Source organism: Oncorhynchus mykiss, chromosome 11, assembly GCF_013265735.2.
Source record: "Oncorhynchus mykiss isolate Arlee chromosome 11, USDA_OmykA_1.1, whole genome shotgun sequence".
In the NCBI taxonomy this organism is placed as follows: domain Eukaryota; kingdom Metazoa; phylum Chordata; class Actinopteri; order Salmoniformes; family Salmonidae; genus Oncorhynchus; species Oncorhynchus mykiss.
In genome coordinates this window covers 14,145,269-14,164,524 of record NC_048575.1, presented here as the reverse complement: position 1 = coordinate 14,164,524, position 19,256 = coordinate 14,145,269, and the positions used below count along the sequence as shown (strand labels likewise).

General features: G+C 43.8%; 2 protein-coding genes across 10 annotated transcripts in view; both read right to left on the bottom strand.

Moving 5' to 3' along the window:
* LOC110535304 overlaps positions 1-9,741 on the bottom strand; it is a 48,174-nt gene extending 38,433 nt beyond the window's left edge. For all 9 annotated transcript variants that reach the window (XR_005034566.1, XR_005034569.1, XR_005034571.1 and 6 more), the window contains exon 1: positions 8,495-9,741. The gene's annotated coding sequence lies outside the window, so the exon portion shown is untranslated. The remainder of the gene's footprint in view (positions 1-8,494) is intronic.
* Positions 1-19,256, bottom strand: part of LOC110535303 (LIM zinc-binding domain-containing Nebulette) — an 86,156-nt gene that overhangs the window by 43,031 nt on the left and 23,869 nt on the right. Inside the window, exons 3-4 of the mRNA XM_021620216.2 lie at positions 18,892-18,976; positions 11,027-11,134 (exon numbers count right to left, since the gene is read on the bottom strand). Coding sequence (XP_021475891.1) covers positions 11,027-11,134; positions 18,892-18,976 — 193 coding nt within the window. The remainder of the gene's footprint in view (positions 1-11,026; positions 11,135-18,891; positions 18,977-19,256) is intronic.

Genomic DNA, 19,256 nt, shown 5'->3' with positions numbered 1-19,256 from the left:
AACTCTCCCTCTCAACTCGATGTTGGGTACTCCTTATCACCCCTGCTCAACTCTCCCTCTCGACTCGATGTTGGGTACTCCTTATCACCCCTGCTCAACTCTCCCTCTCAACTCGATGTTGGGTACTCCTTATCACCCCTGCTCAACTCTCCCTCTCAACTCGATGTTGGGTACTCCTTATCACCCCTGCTCAACTCTCCCTCTCGACTCGATGTTGGGTACTCCTTATCACCCCTGCTCAACTCTCCCTCTCGACTCGATGTTGGGTACTCCTTATCACCCCTGCTCAACTCTCCCTCTCAACTCGATGTTGGGTACTCCTTATCACCCCTGCTCAACTCTCCCTCTCAACTCGATGTTGGGTACTCCTTATCACCCCTGCTCAACTCTCCCTCTCAACTCGATGTTGGGTACTCCTTATCACCCCTGCTCAACTCTCCCTCTCAACTCGATGTTGGGTACTCCTTATCACCCCTGCTCAACTCTCCCTCTCGACTCGATGTTGGGTACTCCTTATCACCCCTGCTCAACTCTCCCTCTCGACTCGATGTTGGGTACTCCTTATCACCCCTGCTCAACTCTCCCTCTCGACTCGATGTTGGGTACTCCTTATCACCCCTGCTCAACTCTCCCTCTCAACTCGATGTTGGGTACTCCTTATCACCCCTGCTCAACTCTCCCTCTCGACTCGATGTTGGGTACTCCTTATCACCCCTGCTCAACTCTCCCTCTCGACTCGATGTTGGGTACTCCTTATCACCCCTGCTCAACTCTCCCTCTCAACTCGATGTTGGGTACTCCTTATCACCCCTGCTCAACTCTCCCTCTCGACTCGATGTTGGGTACTCCTTATCACCCCTGCTCAACTCTCCCTCTCAACTCGATGTTGGGTACTCCTTATCACCCCTGCTCAACTCTCCCTCTCAACTCGATGTTGGGTACTCCTTATCACCCCTGCTCAACTCTCCCTCTCGACTCGATGTTGGGTACTCCTTATCACCCCTGCTCAACTCTCCCTCTCGACTCGATGTTGGGTACTCCTTATCACCCCTGCTCAACTCTCCCTCTCGACTCGATGTTGGGTACTCCTTATCACCCCTGCTCAACTCTCCCTCTCGACTCGATGTTGGGTACTCCTTATCACCCCTGCTCAACTCTCCCTCTCGACTCGATGTTGGGTACTCCTTATCACCCCTGCTCAACTCTCCCTCTCGACTCGATGTTGGGTACTCCTTATCACCCCTGCTCAACTCTCCCTCTCGACTCGATGTTGGGTACTCCTTATCACCCCTGCTCAACTCTCCCTCTCAACTCGATGTTGGGTACTCCTTATCACCCCTGCTCAACTCTCCCTCTCGACTCGATGTTGGGTACTCCTTATCACCCCTGCTCAACTCTCCCTCTCGACTCGATGTTGGGTACTCCTTATCACCCCTGCTCAACTCTCCCTCTCAACTCGTTGTTGGGTACTCCTTATCACCCCTGCTCAACTCTCCCTCTCGACTCGATGTTGGGTACTCCTTATCACCCCTGCTCAACTCTCCCTCTCAACTCGATGTTGGGTACTCCTTATCACCCCTGCTCAACTCTCCCTCTCGACTCGATGTTGGGTACTCCTTATCACCCCTGCTCAACTCTCCCTCTCAACTCGATGTTGGGTACTCCTTATCACCCCTGCTCAACTCTCCCTCTCAACTCGATGTTGGGTACTCCTTATCATCCCTGCTTTTCCGATTTAGACCCCACTTGGGGCATTATTGTTGGTGATACCTTACATGTGTATCAGAGGGCCAGTCTTAAAGGTAGGAAGTTCAGAAAAGGTGTCGAACACTGCAAGGAATATCTCAATCCATCCCTCTAAAATGTCAATCGTCACACTAGTTTTTGGTCTCAAATTTTTTTTTTACGTATTTTTATTATTTGAGATAACAAGTGCAAGTCCAAAAAGGCAACACCCTCATTAACCTTCAGCAGCAGCTGGCTAACAATGACAGCATGAAGAGACCAGGGGAGGGGAGTGAACTGTTGAAGTCAATAAAGCAGATTTGGAGGAGTTGGCATGAAAAGAACATGACCAGACTCCCATCCTCCCACTCAAGTGTCCAAATAAGCTGTTTGGATGCAGCAGGACACGAATAATGGATATTAACATTCAATATCCCTCATTTAGACTTGACTACTATAGGGTTGCATTGGATTTGTAGAGAAAGAAAGCTAGATTTAACTGGATGACAGACTTATTTGGAGTCCTGACATCACAGTGAGTCTATTGAGGAAATACAATTCGGCCCAGTGACTCATGTTGCAACAAGCAACACTTGTCGTTATTATGTATCCTGCCAAGATGTAATATGAGGAAATCCACTTGTAGGTGTAAAGTCGTCAGCAATGACAATTCTCAAAAAGACAAACAAATCAAGTTGTTCTGCATTGTTCTCAGTGCCCTTGCTTTCATCCATTTAAATTACCCCGAAAAGTCAAAAAGATGGCAAACGAATACAACACATGGACATTCTAATCTGAAAAAATGCCATTGTTTCAAAACTAGATGCTGTGGGCATAACATTTAGCCAGTCAATAGCTCTGGCACAATGTCTGCACTCCCTATTGGCAAAATGAAAGTCAATGGGCAGTCAGAGGAGGCTCTATTCTTGCTGCGTGCGGCCATGTGCCTCGGCTCTTGTCTCAAAGGCACTGAGCAGAGCTATGGTAGCTGATTTAGAAGACACAAAAAGGCTCAAAACAATGCAACACTGTTTGTCGAGCATGCAATGGCTATTAGTGGGGTCAATTCAAATCAAATTGTATTTGTCACATGCGCCGAATACAACAGGTGTCATTACAGTGAAATGTTTACTTACGAGCCCTTAACCAACAATGCAGTTTTAAGAAAAATAACACATCTAACATATCTAATACAACCACATGCTTTCACTGTCAATTTTATAGGATACTGTTAAGGGTTAAGTTTTTCTGACTGAAATCCGTCATCACCATCAGTACCTCATGTCCACCCACCTAACTACAACTGCTACTCTGCAATCAGCACGAGATTGTACTAAACAGCCGGAAAAGCTTTGGGCAACTCAACACAGACAAAGCCGTTACTGTGGAAAACCATCATCACTGACAGCCAAGTGTCATTGCTGGCCAATCACAGACTTTTACAATTCTGCCACAACTTCCAACAAAGGTAAACTTGGATGATATTGCAAGTTCATCAATATTAATTTACAGTTGAGTGGGCTAAACCTCCCTCTGTCATTGACCGTTATTCATACGGCCCAGAGAAGCCAATTGAGTGGCAATACAACCATCAATCACTGTAGTTAATTGGCTGTAGTGCTATGGAGCAAAGAACATCTTAGCAGAGGAGGAACCTTATAGATCTGAGTTTTGGTTCTCCTGTGCTGTTTGGGTTCTCCTGCGACACACAACATTCCAGAGATAGATGAGCCCCACAGTGACAATCATTTATTAGGCTTCTCTCCTACATAGCACTACAGGTCGCTTCGGCAGATTATATGTTGGAGGTAATGATGTTTCGGTAATGTGGCTCACAGTATGCACTGCTCTTTACAGGGTGATTTATGAAGACAATGAGATTGCACGAGAATTGGGTTCAATCAGTATTTGTTTTCTTACCAATACTTTAGCTGCACCTGATTGAGCTTGCCCGGCACAATGGAACCAGTGGAATAGTCCCAAATGTGCACTACAAACCCCACCCACCTGGCACTCCAGACATGCTCAAAGTATTTGGAAGAAAACAAATACTATTTGAACCCGCAGGTCTGGATTGTACATTGTGGAGGGAGGTTTGGGCCTTAGGAGTTGTGCCTGTCAATACAGAAGCATGAACAGGGTGGCATGATCCAAAAGGATTTATATTAGCTTTTTAGGAGGGCGTCAGATGTTGGCTAAATAGGTCAACCATCTGGCCGCAACGTTCACTCAACCATTTTATAGGGGCAACAAACAGCCAAAATCGAGAGATCAAATGTAAAAGTTTTGACCTATCATTATGTCTCATTTGAAGCTCTGTCAACATCATTTGGAGAAAAACAAAACAAAATCCCTTCGGGATGATCATGTGGTCAGTGCTGCACATTGCATTTAGTCCCATTTAACATCAGAACCATAAATGCCTGTGCTTTCGATCACGTCAGTACTACTTACTAAGTACTGATGGTAAATTCACTGCCTTGGTCCGTTAAGAAGAGGAATACCTATGTGAGAATGCTGTTCATTGACTACAGCTCGGCATTCAACACCATAGTACCCTCCAAGCTCGTCATCAAACTCGAGACCCTGGGTCTCGACCCCGCCCTGTGCAACTGGGTACTGGACTTCCTGATGGGCCGCCCCCAGGTGGTGAGGGTAGGCAACAACATCCCCTCCCCGCTGATCCTCAACACTGGGGCCCCACAAGGGTGCGTTCTGAGCCCTCTCCTGTACTCCCTGTTCACCCACGACTGCGTGGCCACACACGCCTCCAACTCAATCATCAAGTTTGCGGACGACACAACAGTGGTAGGCTTGATTACCAACAACGACGAGACGGCCTACAGGGAGGAGGTGAGGGCCCTCGGAGTGTGGTGTCAGGAAAATAACCTCACACTCAACGTCAACAAAACTAAGGAGATGATTGTGGACTTCAGGAAACAGCAGAGGGAACACCCCCCTATCCACATCGATGGAACAGTAGTGGAGAGGGTAGCAAGTTTTAAGTTCCTCGGCATACACATCACAGACAAACTGAATTGGTCCACTCACACAGACAGCATTGTGAAGAAGGCGCAGCAGCGCCTCTTCAACCTCAGGAGGCTGAAGAAATTCGGCTTGTCACCAAAAGTACTCACAAACTTCTACAGATGCACAATCGAGAGCATCCTGGCGGGCTGTATCACCGCCTGGTACGGCAACTGCTCCGCCCTCAACCGTAAGGCTCTCCAGAGGGTGGTGAGGTCTGCACAACGCATCACCGGGGGCAAACTACCTGCCCTCCAGGACACCTACACCACCCGATGTCACAGGAAGGCCATAAAGATCATCAAGGACATCAACCACCCGAGCCACTGCCTGTTCACCCCGCTATCATCCAGAAGGCGAGGTCAGTACAGGTGCATCAAAGCTGGGACCGAGAGACTGAAAAACAGCTTCTATCTCAAGGCCATCAGACTGTTAAACAGCCACCACTAACATTGAGTGGCTGCTGCCAACACACTGACACTGACTCAACTCCAGCCACTTTAATAATGGGAATTGATGGGAAATGATGTAAATATATCACTAGCCACTTTAAACAATGCTACCTTATATAATGTTACTTACCCTACATTATTCATCTCAAATGCATACGTATATACTGTACTCTATATCATCGACTGTATCCTTATGTAATACATGTATCACTAGCCACTTTAACTATGCCACTTTGTTTACATACTCATCTCATATGTATATACTGTACTCGATACCATCTACTGTATCTTGCCTATGCTGCTCTGTACCATCACTCATTCATATATCCTTATGTACATATTCTTTATCCCCTTACACTGTGTACAAGACAGTAGTTTTGGAATTGTTAGTTAGATTACTTGTTGGTTATTACTGCATTGTCGGAACTAGAAGCACAAGCATTTCGCTACACTCGCATTAACATCTGCTAACCATGTGTATGTGACAAATAAAATTTGATTTGATTTAGCAGTACATTGGGGATGGCGTATGAGAAGAGCCGGATTAAGAAATCATAGGCCCGGGGCTTGGATATTTTTAGAGCCTAGTCTTATCGTAAAAACATGTCAATTAAATGTAAAAATGTATTACTTTTTAATGTGGCATGAACAAGACCATTATGTTTTTTTTATGTTTAATGACTGTGATAGGCTCATGTTTCACAGGTAGGCCTACGGGGTACACCCACTATTTATTTTGCTGGGACTCCGTATCACCCCTGGTACACTTACATCTGTGCCCTAATTGGTTAACAGCTATGATGTTTTTTCTCTCTTTTTCCCCCCTAATAAATCATGCACCCAACCAAGGCAGCAGGTTCGTGGAACCCACTTGGGCCCCCTACCTCCTCCCCTCTCCCTGTCTGATGATCAGCAGAGCGGCAGTAGGCCATCTACTGTCATTAAAGGACCTTTATGTTTTTAAAGTTTTCTTAGCCTCTGTAAGCCTCTGGGTTAATATGGCCCTGCGTATGAGAAGCAAGGATTTACAGCAACCAAAGTTAACCTTGAGTTTGTTTCTTGATAGGACTTGGACAACAGCTCAAATGTATTTTGATTCATAATTTATTCATCCTGTATTCACACAGGTGATCCTATTGAGATTGAAATGATATTTTAGAAGGGAGAACTGTCCTAAATGCCACACTGCAAACTAGTTGCTGGGGGTAAGAGGAGAGTTATGGGAAAGGAATGCATTCAGAGTAGCCATAGAGATCACTGTGGGGGGAAACAGGGATGGGACAACTAGTAAGACTAGCACCCATCCTATGGACAGCAGCACAATAAACAACCAATCCCAAAGCTGTTTTTGTATCCTGGTTACATTGAAGGAAAAGGAGTCCCATAAACTCAATGCAACATGAGAAGGATTTAGTTGCTAACTTGCTATCCAGTTATGTTCAAATTAGGGATAACTCATAACAGCTACTGTATGTATGTATGATGAAGTTGTTGTTGCATGTGTGGATGTGGAGGGGTTTATAAATAGCCACATTCATGTTTTCCCATGATGTTTGGGATTTGATAACAGGGTAAGACTGGTAGGCGTGGTGCTTCTAAACACAGACTGTAACAACCAAGACGTGGTTCAAATCACACCAGAGGATTCTGGACCGATTCTGGGGAGTGGATGTGTATTTTGGGTGGCCACCACTGTATTCTTAGCTTCATATTAGCCATGATGAAGAAACAGAAGCCATTCAATCCTGTCTCAGTACCACCACAGCATTCATATACAAGTCAACCATGTAGTTGTTGTACTTGTGTGAAGGGTAGGTAAATAAACTAGCATTAGCAACTAAACCTGAAGCTAATGTAGCATTAACTGCTAACTAGCATTAGCAACTAAACCTGAAGCTAATGTAGCATTAACTGCTAACTAGCATTAGCAACTAAACCTGAAGCTAATGTAGCATTATCCACTAACTAGTATTAGCAGAAACAAATATTTACTTCTTCAGGCCCTGAAAACCTGCCAAGTGCTAGATGACACACAAAGGTATTCAATGGATGTTGAATGAGAAAGATTTATTAGGCTTGTATTTGGATTAGATTATGAAATTGCCTGCTTTTAAGTTCAGCAGCATTAACATACTCATATTTGAAACCACTTTTCAGGATACCTCATCAGTGAACAACTGACAGAATTTTCTAAAGCCTCCAGAGGTAATATGACATTTTAAAAAGTTAATTAAAATCAAACCAAACTGCCTTGAAACGTAAAATAAAATGCCACTTTGAATAATAAATAAAATAAATAATGAATAATAAATAAATAAATAATAAATAATGAATAAAATAACCTCTGCAGACTAACATTTCATTCAATGTGACGCTCCTGCTACACAGAAACCAACCAAAATCAACTGTATTTCTCATTATTTCAATTCACAAGATAAAATTAACGCGAGCGCCAGCCATCGAGAACTGAACCTCTGCGATTCTTGAGCTTGGCGCTGTCGACGCAATAAGAGAAAAACAGCAGCATTCTTTGATTTCAATGCTGGACGCCCGATGCCTGTAGTGCTGCAGGGCCTTGAGACTCACTCTTCACTGATTTCTCTTCTAAGCAGCCAAAGGCAACACAGACGTCATACCAGAGTCTATGATATGGTCCTTATATGAACCAGCACGTCACTGACCTAAAGGGGCCTGATAAAAACCTCTCCCCACTCCCTCCCTCCTTTCTATCTTCCTTCCTCCTCTCCATCCAAGTTTCCTTTAGTTCCTTACCTCCCGGTCAGGTGAGCCTTGTGAGAGGGCTGGCTAATAACAGAACCACACGTAGGTTTCAGATTGCCCTCCTCGCTCTCTGATGTGTTAGCTAATGAAGGAGGTAGATGTAGCTATGGTAATACCCTCCGGGTGTGTTTACACAGTGGAATAACACGATCATGCAGCCAGGAGAGTTCAAATCAAATCAAACTTTATTTGTCACATGCGCCGAATACAACATGTCACCTTTCACCTTACCGTGAAATGCTTATTTACAAGCCCTTAACCAACAGTGCAGTTCAAGAAGAGTTAAGAAAGTAACACAATAAAATAACAATAACATGGAAATATACAGGGGGTACCGGTACCGTGTCAATGTGTGGGGGTACAGGTTAGGCAAGGAAATATGTACATGTAGGTAGGGGTGAAGTGACTATGCATATATAATAAACAGTGAGTAGCAGCAGTGTAAAAAATCTAATGGGGGGGGTCAATGTAAATAATACGGCCCTGGGCAGTGAGTGGGGCTCGCTTACCTGGTTCAGCAGTGGGTCAATGTGCCTCTGGGACGACGGCGTCCGTAACACTCTCTTTCCCCAGAAGGACCTGTGTGCACTTAAATCAGATCACACAGGATAAGTGAGAGCACATACAGTATGGGGAAGGTTAAGAGTGTGTTGTATTTAAAGGGATACTACACCATTCTGGCAATTCATTTTGTGTCTCTGCGTTTTTATGTCTGCTTGCAGTATGAAGGAAGTTAGAGGCAGTTTCGCGGGCCAATGCTAACTAGCGTTAGTGCAATGACTGGACGTCTACAGGTACGCTAGCGACCCAAGACCAGCGGTGCATATCATCAGTTTAAAGCAGTGTCCTCTCCTTTCCTTTGCACTGATGAGAAAACACATAAACAGCAGAAAGTAACTCCCTGGTAGGATTCCACCATGTGCATTCACCCACTCTATCTTATGTAGCTGATGGAGACGAGACGAAGAGGAAGCCACATTATACTATTGAGATGCACCTGAGGTAACTGAAGCACTTGAGATTTCTCACCTGATAGAAGTGTTGAATTCGTTTAGCAACACATTTGGTCTCAGCACACTCTTGATTGGAGGGATTGGACAAGGATGTTCACTCGCACCGCTTACATGTTTTGCGTCATCTACATAAACTGATACAGGCCGTATAAAGGCCCCTCGTGCACTTACCAGTACTGTAGTGTGTGAGTGTACTGTATGTGTGTGTATACTGTAGTGTGTGTCATTATGAAAAAGGTAAACAGACATTCTGTTAGTGTTTTATTTCAATGGAGTCTGCAATACAGAAGAGAGATTAGGAGTTGTTAAGAGAATGTAGGAGTCGATAGGAGTCATTAAGAGAAGATAAGAGTCGATAGGAGTCATTAAGAGAATATAAGAGTCGATAGGAGTCATTAAGAGAATATAAGAGTCGATAGGAGTCATTAAGAGAATATAAGAGTCGATAGGAGTCGTAAAGAGAATATAGGAGTCGATAGGAGTCATTAAGAGAATATAAGAGTTGATAGGAGTCATTAAGAGAATATAAGAGTCGATAGGAGACAATAGGAGCCGATAAGAGAAGATAGGAAAAAGAGGAGCAAACACTGAGTGTTCAAAACATTAAGCAAACCTGCTCTTTCCAAGACAGACTGGTCAGGTGACTCCAGGTGAAAGCTATGATCCTTATTGATGTCACCTTTTAAATCCACTTCAATCAGTATAAATGAAGGGGAGAAGACAGGTTAAAAATTATTTTTAAGCCTTGAGACAATTGAGACAATTTAAGTGACTTTGAATGGGGTATGGTAGTAGGTGCCAGGCACACCGGTTTGAGTGTGTCAAGAACTGTAACCATGCTGGGTTTTTCAAGCTCAACAGTTTCCCATTTGTATAAAGAATGGTCCCCCACCCAAAGAACATCCAGTCAACTTGACACAACTGTGGGAAGCATTGGAGTCAACAGCATCGCTTTCAACAGCTTGTAGAGTCCACGCCCCGACGAATTGAGGCGGTTCTTTTTTTTATTTATGCATTTCTTTTTTGAACTTTTACCCCCTAATGTGGTGATATCCAATTGGTAGTCTTGTCTCATCGCTTGTCTACAGTCTTGTCTCATCGCTCATCGGGAGAGCCGAAGGTCGAGAGCCATGCATCCTCCGAAACACGACCCTGCCAAGCATCACTGCTCGCTTAACCCGGAAGCCAGCCGCACCAATGCGTCGGAGGAAACACCATCCAGTAGGTAACCGAAGTCAGCTTGCTGGTGCTCAGACCACCACAAGGAGTCTCTAAAGCGCGAATGGACAAGGAAATCCCGGCCGGCCAAACCCTCCCCTAACCTGGACGACGCTGGGCCAATTGTGCATCGCCTGATGGTTCTCCTGGTCACGACTGGCTGTGACACCGCCTGGGATCGAACCTGGTTCTATGACGCCTCAAACACTGTGATGCAGTGCCTTAGACCAGTTCGCCACTCGGGAGGCCCAAATTGAGGTTGTTCTGAGGTCAAAAGGGAGTGCAACTCAATATTTGGACGGTGATCCTAATGTTTTGTACACTCAGTGTATATTGAGTGCTTATGTGGTGCAAACCCGTGATTTCGCTCAGTGACCAAAATACACCCTCTGATTCACACACTGGTCCAGCTTTCAGGCTCCACTTCCCAGCAGGCTTTCGTTACGCACGCACGCACGCACGCACGCACGCACGCACGCACGCACGCACGCACGCACGCACGCACGCACGCACGCACGCACGCACGCACACACACACACACACACACACACACACACACACACACACACACACACACACACACACACACACACACACACACACACACACACACACACACACACACACTTTCCTCTCCTCCATTCCTCCACATTATGTAACATTGTAACAGACTCCCCACAGCAATACAAACAGGACACCCACACCCGGATAAGGTCAGGGGTTTGATGAGGTAACACAAGGATAGGAAGAGGAAGGAGGGGTAACCATGGTGACCAAGGGGTATAGAGAACGTGACCTCACGAAGCATACATTACTGATCTGCTCCTGTGTCTTTCTCAGTCTCTGCAGCTCTGGCGTGTCCGATACAATGCTGAAGCCTCTGCCTTTGCTATCCTCAAAGTCCTTTTTGTATTTCACCTGAAACAAGAGACAGGGATGAGGTTTGAAAACAGTACTTATTTGTAAAACTTTGCCATCTGAAAATGCTGCCTTTCGACAGTGATTCTAAACTTCAGCACAATAGTCTGGCAAGTGTTGTGATGGGAAAGTGGAGAGCCTACTGTTCTGAAGTGAAGATACCGGGGTAAAAAGAGCTTAGTCTAAAAAAAAAATAATGTTTTGTTTGGAAATAAACTGGTCAATTTAAGTTTGTTCTTGGTTCCATTTATTCTCTGAAAAAAACAGAAGATAAAGGGGGTGAATTGAAAGTGGCAGTTGTTTTGCAGTTCCTTTTATCACTGAAGAGCAAGACAACAATTCCAACAAAATTATTATTGATTCAAAGCCTTTCATGTTGTAGAAACCCACATGCTATAGAATAGTTTTCTGTAGGGAACACATTAAACACAAATTAGACCAATCTTCATCCTTGACTAGCCTCTTGGAGTTTCAAGAGCTTTAATTCTCCCACACTTTGAAGTCTCACATAAGCTCTGACATAAAGTATTAATGTTCACACCTGATCGTTATCTTAATGTACAGAATAATTATACTTTGTCAAGGGCACACTAGGAATCATTTATACATCACTAGACTGCTATATAGGATTGTAAAGAAACTTAACATAATTATATAGCCTCAATTCAATTCACTAGAAGGGCAATTTGGGTGTGGTGCAGGACACATGAAAACATTTGACATACACTCCCCTACGTATATATTTTGACAGTGAAGCTAAAACTTTCATTTGGCTCTATACGGCAGCATTTTGGATGTGAGATCAAATGATTTCTATGAAGTGACAGTACATAACGTCAGCTTTTATTTGAGGGTATTTTCATACATATCTGTTTAACCATTTAGAAATGAAAGCATTTTATCTATCTAGTCCTCCCATTTGAAGGTGTCATGAATATTTGGACAAATTCACTTATAGTGTATTACATTTAGTCAAAAGTTGAGTATTTGGTCCCATATTCCTAGCACACAATGACTACTCTACAAACTTGTTGGCTGCATTAGTAGTTTGTTTTGGTTGTGTTTCGGGTTAGGTTGTGCACAATATAAATTAATGGTAAATAATGTATTATGTCATTTTGGAGTAATTGTTATTGTAAATAACAATAGAATATGTTTCTGAACACTTCTACATTAATGTGGATGCTACCATGGTTACGTATAATCATGAATAAAATCATGAATAATCATTAGTGAGAAAGTTATAGAGCAATAAATATCATACCCCCCAAAAATGCTAACCTCCTCTGTTATTGGTAAGGGTGAAAGGTTAGCATGTTTTGGGGGCACGATATTTGTGCACCTGTAACTTTCTCACGGATTTCACCCCAAAGTAGCCTATCATTGGCGATAATCTGTCCTTCAGTATTTAATAGTCTTTTATCCTGGGGCTTTGCTACCGTTATGTAAGGCTCAACCAGTGAGTTATTACTCATATCATTAGCCTATCAAATTAGAGCTTGAAAAACACGGGCTGATAAATATGCCCGCCGTTCATGTCATGTCATACTGACAGCACAAGGAAACAGCTGGGACGAAGGGGCAGTTCGTTCCTCTGAGATTTCACACATAGCAGGGCTGGAGCAAAAGTCTGCATACCGACTACCAGGAGCTAGAAGCTCACATAAATACGGTCTATGTTACACATCATATGAATGAAATACGTTCTCAGGTCCTCTCATAAGATTAATATCACTTTATTGGTCAATTGCACCCAAGGTCCAACCGAAATTTGACTTCTGTTTTTAACCCAACCTCTCACATACACATACAGGTTTTGGAGAGGTGCGGGAGCTGCCACGCACTGGGAGTTGTTGCTGTGTGAGGTTAAGTGCCTTGCTCAAGGGCAAAATGTAATCTAGGAATTGATACCAGCAACCCTTCGGATGCCAGCTCACTTCCCGCCAGATTTGAACTGGCATCCCTCCAGTTGATGCCTCTCTAATCACTAGGCTACCTGCCACCCTCATTCTTCTCAGCTCTTGCTTCTGCTGGGTGACTCACTGATACACACATTAAAATGTCACATGTACAGAACTCGTACATTGCGTAATACATCCATTATGCAGACATTTCAAAGTGTACCAGTGTGCTTTGATGGAAACAGATATATAGATATAGACACTAACAGGGCATCTCAGTTGGTGTGAAGAAGCTTGTGTCTATTGGGTAGTGATGAGAAATGCTCTGCTTTGCTCCCCTGTTACAGTCAGTAAGCACAGAGAGACAGAGCGAGAGAGCGAGGAATGTGACAGACAAGACAAGACCAGACCAGACCAGACCAGACCAGACAGACAGAGTGTAAGGCGTCTAGGTGTAGCAGGTAAGGCGGAGTCAGGCGCAGGACACAGAGATGAATAATTCACGTAACTTTACTCAAAACAACAAAATTCCAAGAAGGAAAATAATCAAGTTCACAAATACAGACTAACTTACAAATGAACAAACACGCACAAAACCATGGGGGAGCCAGAGGGTTAAATAAGGAACCTATAATTATGGGAATGGAAACCAGGTGTGTACAATGAAGACAAAACAAATGGAAAATGAAAAGTGGATCGGTGGCGGCTAGAAAACCTGTGACGTCGACCGCCGAATGCTGCCCGAACAAGGAGAGGGACCAACTTCGATGGAAGTTGTGACAGACAGACAGACAGAGAGAGAGAAAAGTTGTGGAGTAGAAGTAATCAAAAATATAAATTAGTAGAGTACAGATACCCCAAAAAACGACTTACATTTTTTAAATTAAATATTTAACAGGACTGCAAACATTCCATAACAAAGCCATCACTTACAGAGAGATGACGCTATTTGGCCCTAAACAGACCCCTGTGAATGACCCAAAATTAAGGAAAGCTATGCACAGATTCTGTGAGGATAGCCTTGCTATTGAGAGAGGCCACCGTAGGCAGACCTGGATCTCAAGAGAAGACAGGCTATGTGCACACTGCCCACAAAATGAGGTGGAAACGGAGTTGCACTTCCTAACCTCCTGCCAAATGTATGACCATATCAGAGACACAAACTCAGTAAAAAACTTCCCTTTTTCAGGACCCTGTCTTTCAAAGATAACTTGTAAAAATGTTAAAATAACTTCACAGATCTTCATTGTAAAGGGTTTAAACACTGTTTCCCATGTTCAATGAACCATAAACAATTAATGTACATGCACCTGTGGAACGGTTGTTAAGACACTAACAGCCTACAGACAGTAGGCAATTAAGGTCACAGTTATACAAACTTAGGACACTAAAGAGGCCTTTCTACTGAAAACACCAAAAGAAAGATGACCAGGGTCCCTGCTCATCTGCGTGAACATGCCTTAGGCATGCTGCAAGAAGGCATGAGGACTGCAGATGTGGCCAGGGCAATAAATTGCAATGTCCGTACTATGAGACCCGAACATCACACCTGCGGGACAAGTACAGGAGGGTAACAACAACTGAGTTACACCACACCAGGAACGCACAATCCCTCCATCAGTGCTCAGATTGTCTGCAATAGGCTGAGAGAGGCTGGACTGAGGGCTTGTAGGCCTGTTGTAAGGCAGGTCCTCGCCAGACATTACTGGCAACAACGTCGCCTATGGGCACAATCCCACCGTCACTGGACTAAACAGAACTGGCAAAAAGTGCTCTTCACTGACGTGTCATGGTTTTGTCTCACCAGGGGTGATGGTCGGATTCGCGTTTATCGTCGAAGGAATGAGCGTTACACCGAGGCCTTTACACCGGAGCAGGATCAATTTGGAGGTGGAGGGTCCGTCATGGTCTGGGGCGGTGTGTCACAGCATCATCGGACTGAGCTTGTTGTCATTGCAGGCAATCTCAACGCTGTGCGTTACAGGGAAGACATCCTCCTCCCTCATGTCGTACCCTTCCTGCAGGCTCATCCTGACATGACCCTCCAGCATGACAATGCTACCAGCCATACTGCTCGTTCTGAGCATGATTTCCTGCAAGACAGGAATGCCAGTGTTCTGCCATGGCCAGCGAAGAACCCGGATCTCAATCCCATTGAGCACGTCTGGGTGGGACCTGTTGGATTGGAGGGTGAGGGCTAGGGCCATTCCCCCCAGAAATGTCCAGGAACTTGCAGGTGCCTTGGTGGAAGAGTGGGGTAACATCGCACAGCAAGAACTGGCAAATCTGGTGCAGTCCATGAGGAGGAGATGCACTGCGGTACTTAATGCAGCTGGTGGCCACACCAGATACTGACTGTTACTTTTGATTTTGACCCCATGTTTATTTATTTTCCCTTTTGTACTTAAACTATTTGCACATTGTTACAACACTGCATATAGATATAATATGACATTTGAAATGGAACTTTTGTGAGTATAATGTTTACTGTTAATTTTATATTGTTTATTTCACTTTTGTTTATTATCAATTTCACTTGCTTTGGCAATGTAAAAATATGTTTTCCATGTCAATAAAGCCCTTTGAATTGAATTGAATTTAGAGAGAGGGAGGGAGGAAGAGAGAAAGAGAGAGAGGGAGGGAGGAAGAGAGAAAGAGAGAGAGGGAGGGAGAAAGAGAGAATGAGAGAGAGGGAGGGAGGAAGAGAGAAAGAGGCCGTTATTACCAGACACTGGCCGGTAAATGCCAATGTTGGGTAATAACGGCCCCTTTTATTACTGCAACTGTGGACAGCACCGATAGAGACAGCAATAACAAACAAAGACATGGTTGCTGAGGATGCTGCTCTCCACAGAGGATGCTGCTCTCCACAGAGGATGCTGCTCTCCACAGAGGATGCTGTTTTACACTGTGGATGCTGCTCTCCACAGAGGATGCTGTTTTACACTGAGGACGAGCTCGGTTGGTTTTATGGACTGGGATCAGTATAAGTTGGTAACACTGACTGGGTTTGCAAAGAATTGTGGGCTGATTTTAGAGGGGTGGATGGCTACCTCACATGGTTTCTCTGACTCCTAGCATTTCAGATCGTCTGTTCACACAGAGTGGTCTACACAGCCATTGTGGGGGGTGTTTGGCCGCCAGACAATATGAGCAGGGGCAAATATGAGCTCAGTGACTGTGTCAGGGTCACTCATCCAGCTAGGGGACAGAGAGGGTGTTTGTCCTCGGCCAGTTAATGGACAAAAGCTGAAAGTGCATCAGGCACGATGCCAGGACAGTGTCTCCTCTCTCACATGGAGAGAGAAACGAGCGTATTTAACAGACACACTCATAGGACGAAACACACATGAAGATGAATCAATGACAGATAAAACACTCAACGTGCAAGAGCTAGTTCTGAAAGTGAGAGACTGGAGTGATTGATAGACATCTGTATTTCACGTACTAGTGTGTGTGTGTGTGTGTATGAGTGTGTGATGCCCCTCTCCCTGGTCTGTGACATAGCTTGACTCCTTTAGGAAACCACTTAGTGGAACTCTCTCTCTCTGTGTGTGTGTGTGTGTGTGTGTGTGTGTGTGTGTGTGTGTGTGTGTGTGTGTGTGTGTGTGTGTGTGTGTGTGTGTGTGTGTGAGTGTGTGAGAGTCCTTCTGTCCCTCCCCTCCAGTAAGCCAATAATCTGATGCCCAAACATGTTACCAAACACAAACATGTCGAACACATAGAACAATATGCAGGCGCTAGTCTGTCAGTGAGTCACTTCCATTATCCTAGTTCTTAATACAATTAACGGTGTCAAATCAAATCGTATTTGTCACACACACCGAATACAACAGGCCAAACGTGATTTAAAAAAAACAATCATAATTTTACCTTTATTTAACTAGGCAGGTCAGTTAAGAACACATTCTTATTTTCAATGACAGCCTAGGAACAGTGAGTTAACTGCCTTGTTCAGGGGCAGAACGACAGATTTGTACCTTGTCAGCTTGGGGATTTGAACTTGCAACCTTTCGGTTACTAGCCCAACGCTCGGCTAGTAACCGAAAGGTTAGGCTAGGCTACCACTAGGCTACCCTGCCGCCCCATGATTACTGACAAGCCCGTAATGCAACAATGCATTTTTAAGAAAAATAAGGGTTAAGAAAATATTCACCAAATAAAGTTGAAAAAGTTAAGCAATAAAATAACAATAACGAGGCTATATATACATCGGTACCGGTATTGAGTAAATGTGCAGAGGTACAGGTTAATTGAGGTAATTTAGGTAATTTGTTCATTACCATTCAAAAGTTTGGGGTGACTTTGAAATGTCCTTGTTTTTGAAAGAAAATCTACATTTTTGTCCATTAAAATAATATTGAATTGATCAGAAATACACTGTAGACATTGTTAATGTTGTAAATGACTATTGTAGCTGGAAACGGCTTTTTATGGAATATCTACATAGGTGTGCAGAGGCCCATTATCAGCAACCATCACTCCTGTGTTCCAATGGCACGTTGTGTTAGCTAATCCAAGTTTATCATTTTATAAGGCTAATTGATCATTAGAAACCCTTTTGAAATGATGTAAGCACAGCTGAAAATTGTTTGGAATGTGGTTTTAACCAATCAGCATTCAGGATGAGACCCACCCATTATATAAATCAATTATGAAAACCTAAGGGCCGAAAAGTTGTATCAATAAAATCATATGGGAGCATGAACAGCAGTGTGCAGCGTTTTCATTTTGTATTTATATGTCATATATATGGAACTCCAGTACCTGCTAAATATTAGCTGGATGTGTGTGTTTTCTTCAGCTTTTGTACATATTAGTAACTAACAATCATCATCTGCAGCTATAGATTACATAATTTGATCAGCAGTTGTGAATACATGAGCCCATATGAGAGTGGGGAAATGAAAGCCGCTGATGATTAATAAAAGTGATACAATCCCTTAGTCTGTGTGAAGAGGATGATGAGAGTGCCTTGATGATTCTGACAGTCAGAAGACTAATCATTACAGAGGAATCGCTGAGAGACTTGTTTGTGATCAGTGATGAAACTTAAAGGTGAATGAATAAATGTAAAGCTATCTATCTGTGGATCCAGGCACAGTGTATATGACTGTAGAATGAAAGATATACAGCTCTCTGTACACCAGAGATTCAGGGTAAAGCAAACCAAACAGATTCTGTGAGTGAGCTCTCCTCCTCTATGCAGCACTCCTACTCCTCACTCTCTTTGACGTTCCTGTCTCCTGCACTAGGCTGTGTGCTGCCCAGAGGCCCAGCATGTGGACACCCTGTGTGTGTGTGTGTGTGTGTGTGTGTGTGTGTGTGTGTGTGTGTGTGTCTGTGTGTGTGTCTGTGTGTCTCTCTGACAGATGGGCACTGGCTGCATGTCCCTGTCCAGGTAATGTGGGCTCTGACTGCCAAATACAAGGAGGAAGGGAGGGATAACAAAGGAACAAAACATAGGTGTGGCTTTTCACTGGTGTGGCTACAGATGTAGGATCTATTTTGACCTATGTTGTCATAGCACAAGAACAGAACAGAACAGGATTTGAATGCTTAGTGCATAATGTTTTCTTAATCGGTGGTTAAATGTAGGCTACATGAAAAGTGAAATACTGTTAGTATAACTGTGTGTTAGTGTGGGTTTTCAGTGAATTTATGTAAATACCAAGCTACTCTGCAAGAACATTCTCAGGAACAAAAGAGTGATCAAATTAAGATCCTACACCTGTACATATTACACTTCTGTGATGCAAAGTCTGGATCCTAGTTCCTTCATTATTACACAATGTTTCCAGCCCCTCAAAAGTGATGTGCATTTGACGACATGTACCAAAATGCAGGGAGTCTCACCTGGCTCTGTAACTCACTCTGATGTCTCAGCCTCAGGTTCTCTGGGGTGTCAGTCACAATGGTGAAGGACTGCTTCGGATAATGCCTGGAGTGAGAGAGAGAGAGTCATTGTATCATCGTCATCATTCGTTTTTTACAGAAGTGGATCATACAGCCCTGAAAAGTAAGAGCAACACCAAAAGCAGCTAAATGAAAACAAATGACTGCGAAGATAAGACTTTTCCTCACCTCTGCATAGATTATTCACTATTATAATCAAATGGCAGAGAATGGAGACAATTTAATGTTTACCATCCTGATATTCAAGTAGGAAGTCACCGAATTGATTTCCAAGAGTTAAGGTACCATGTCTATTGAGTGCAAGG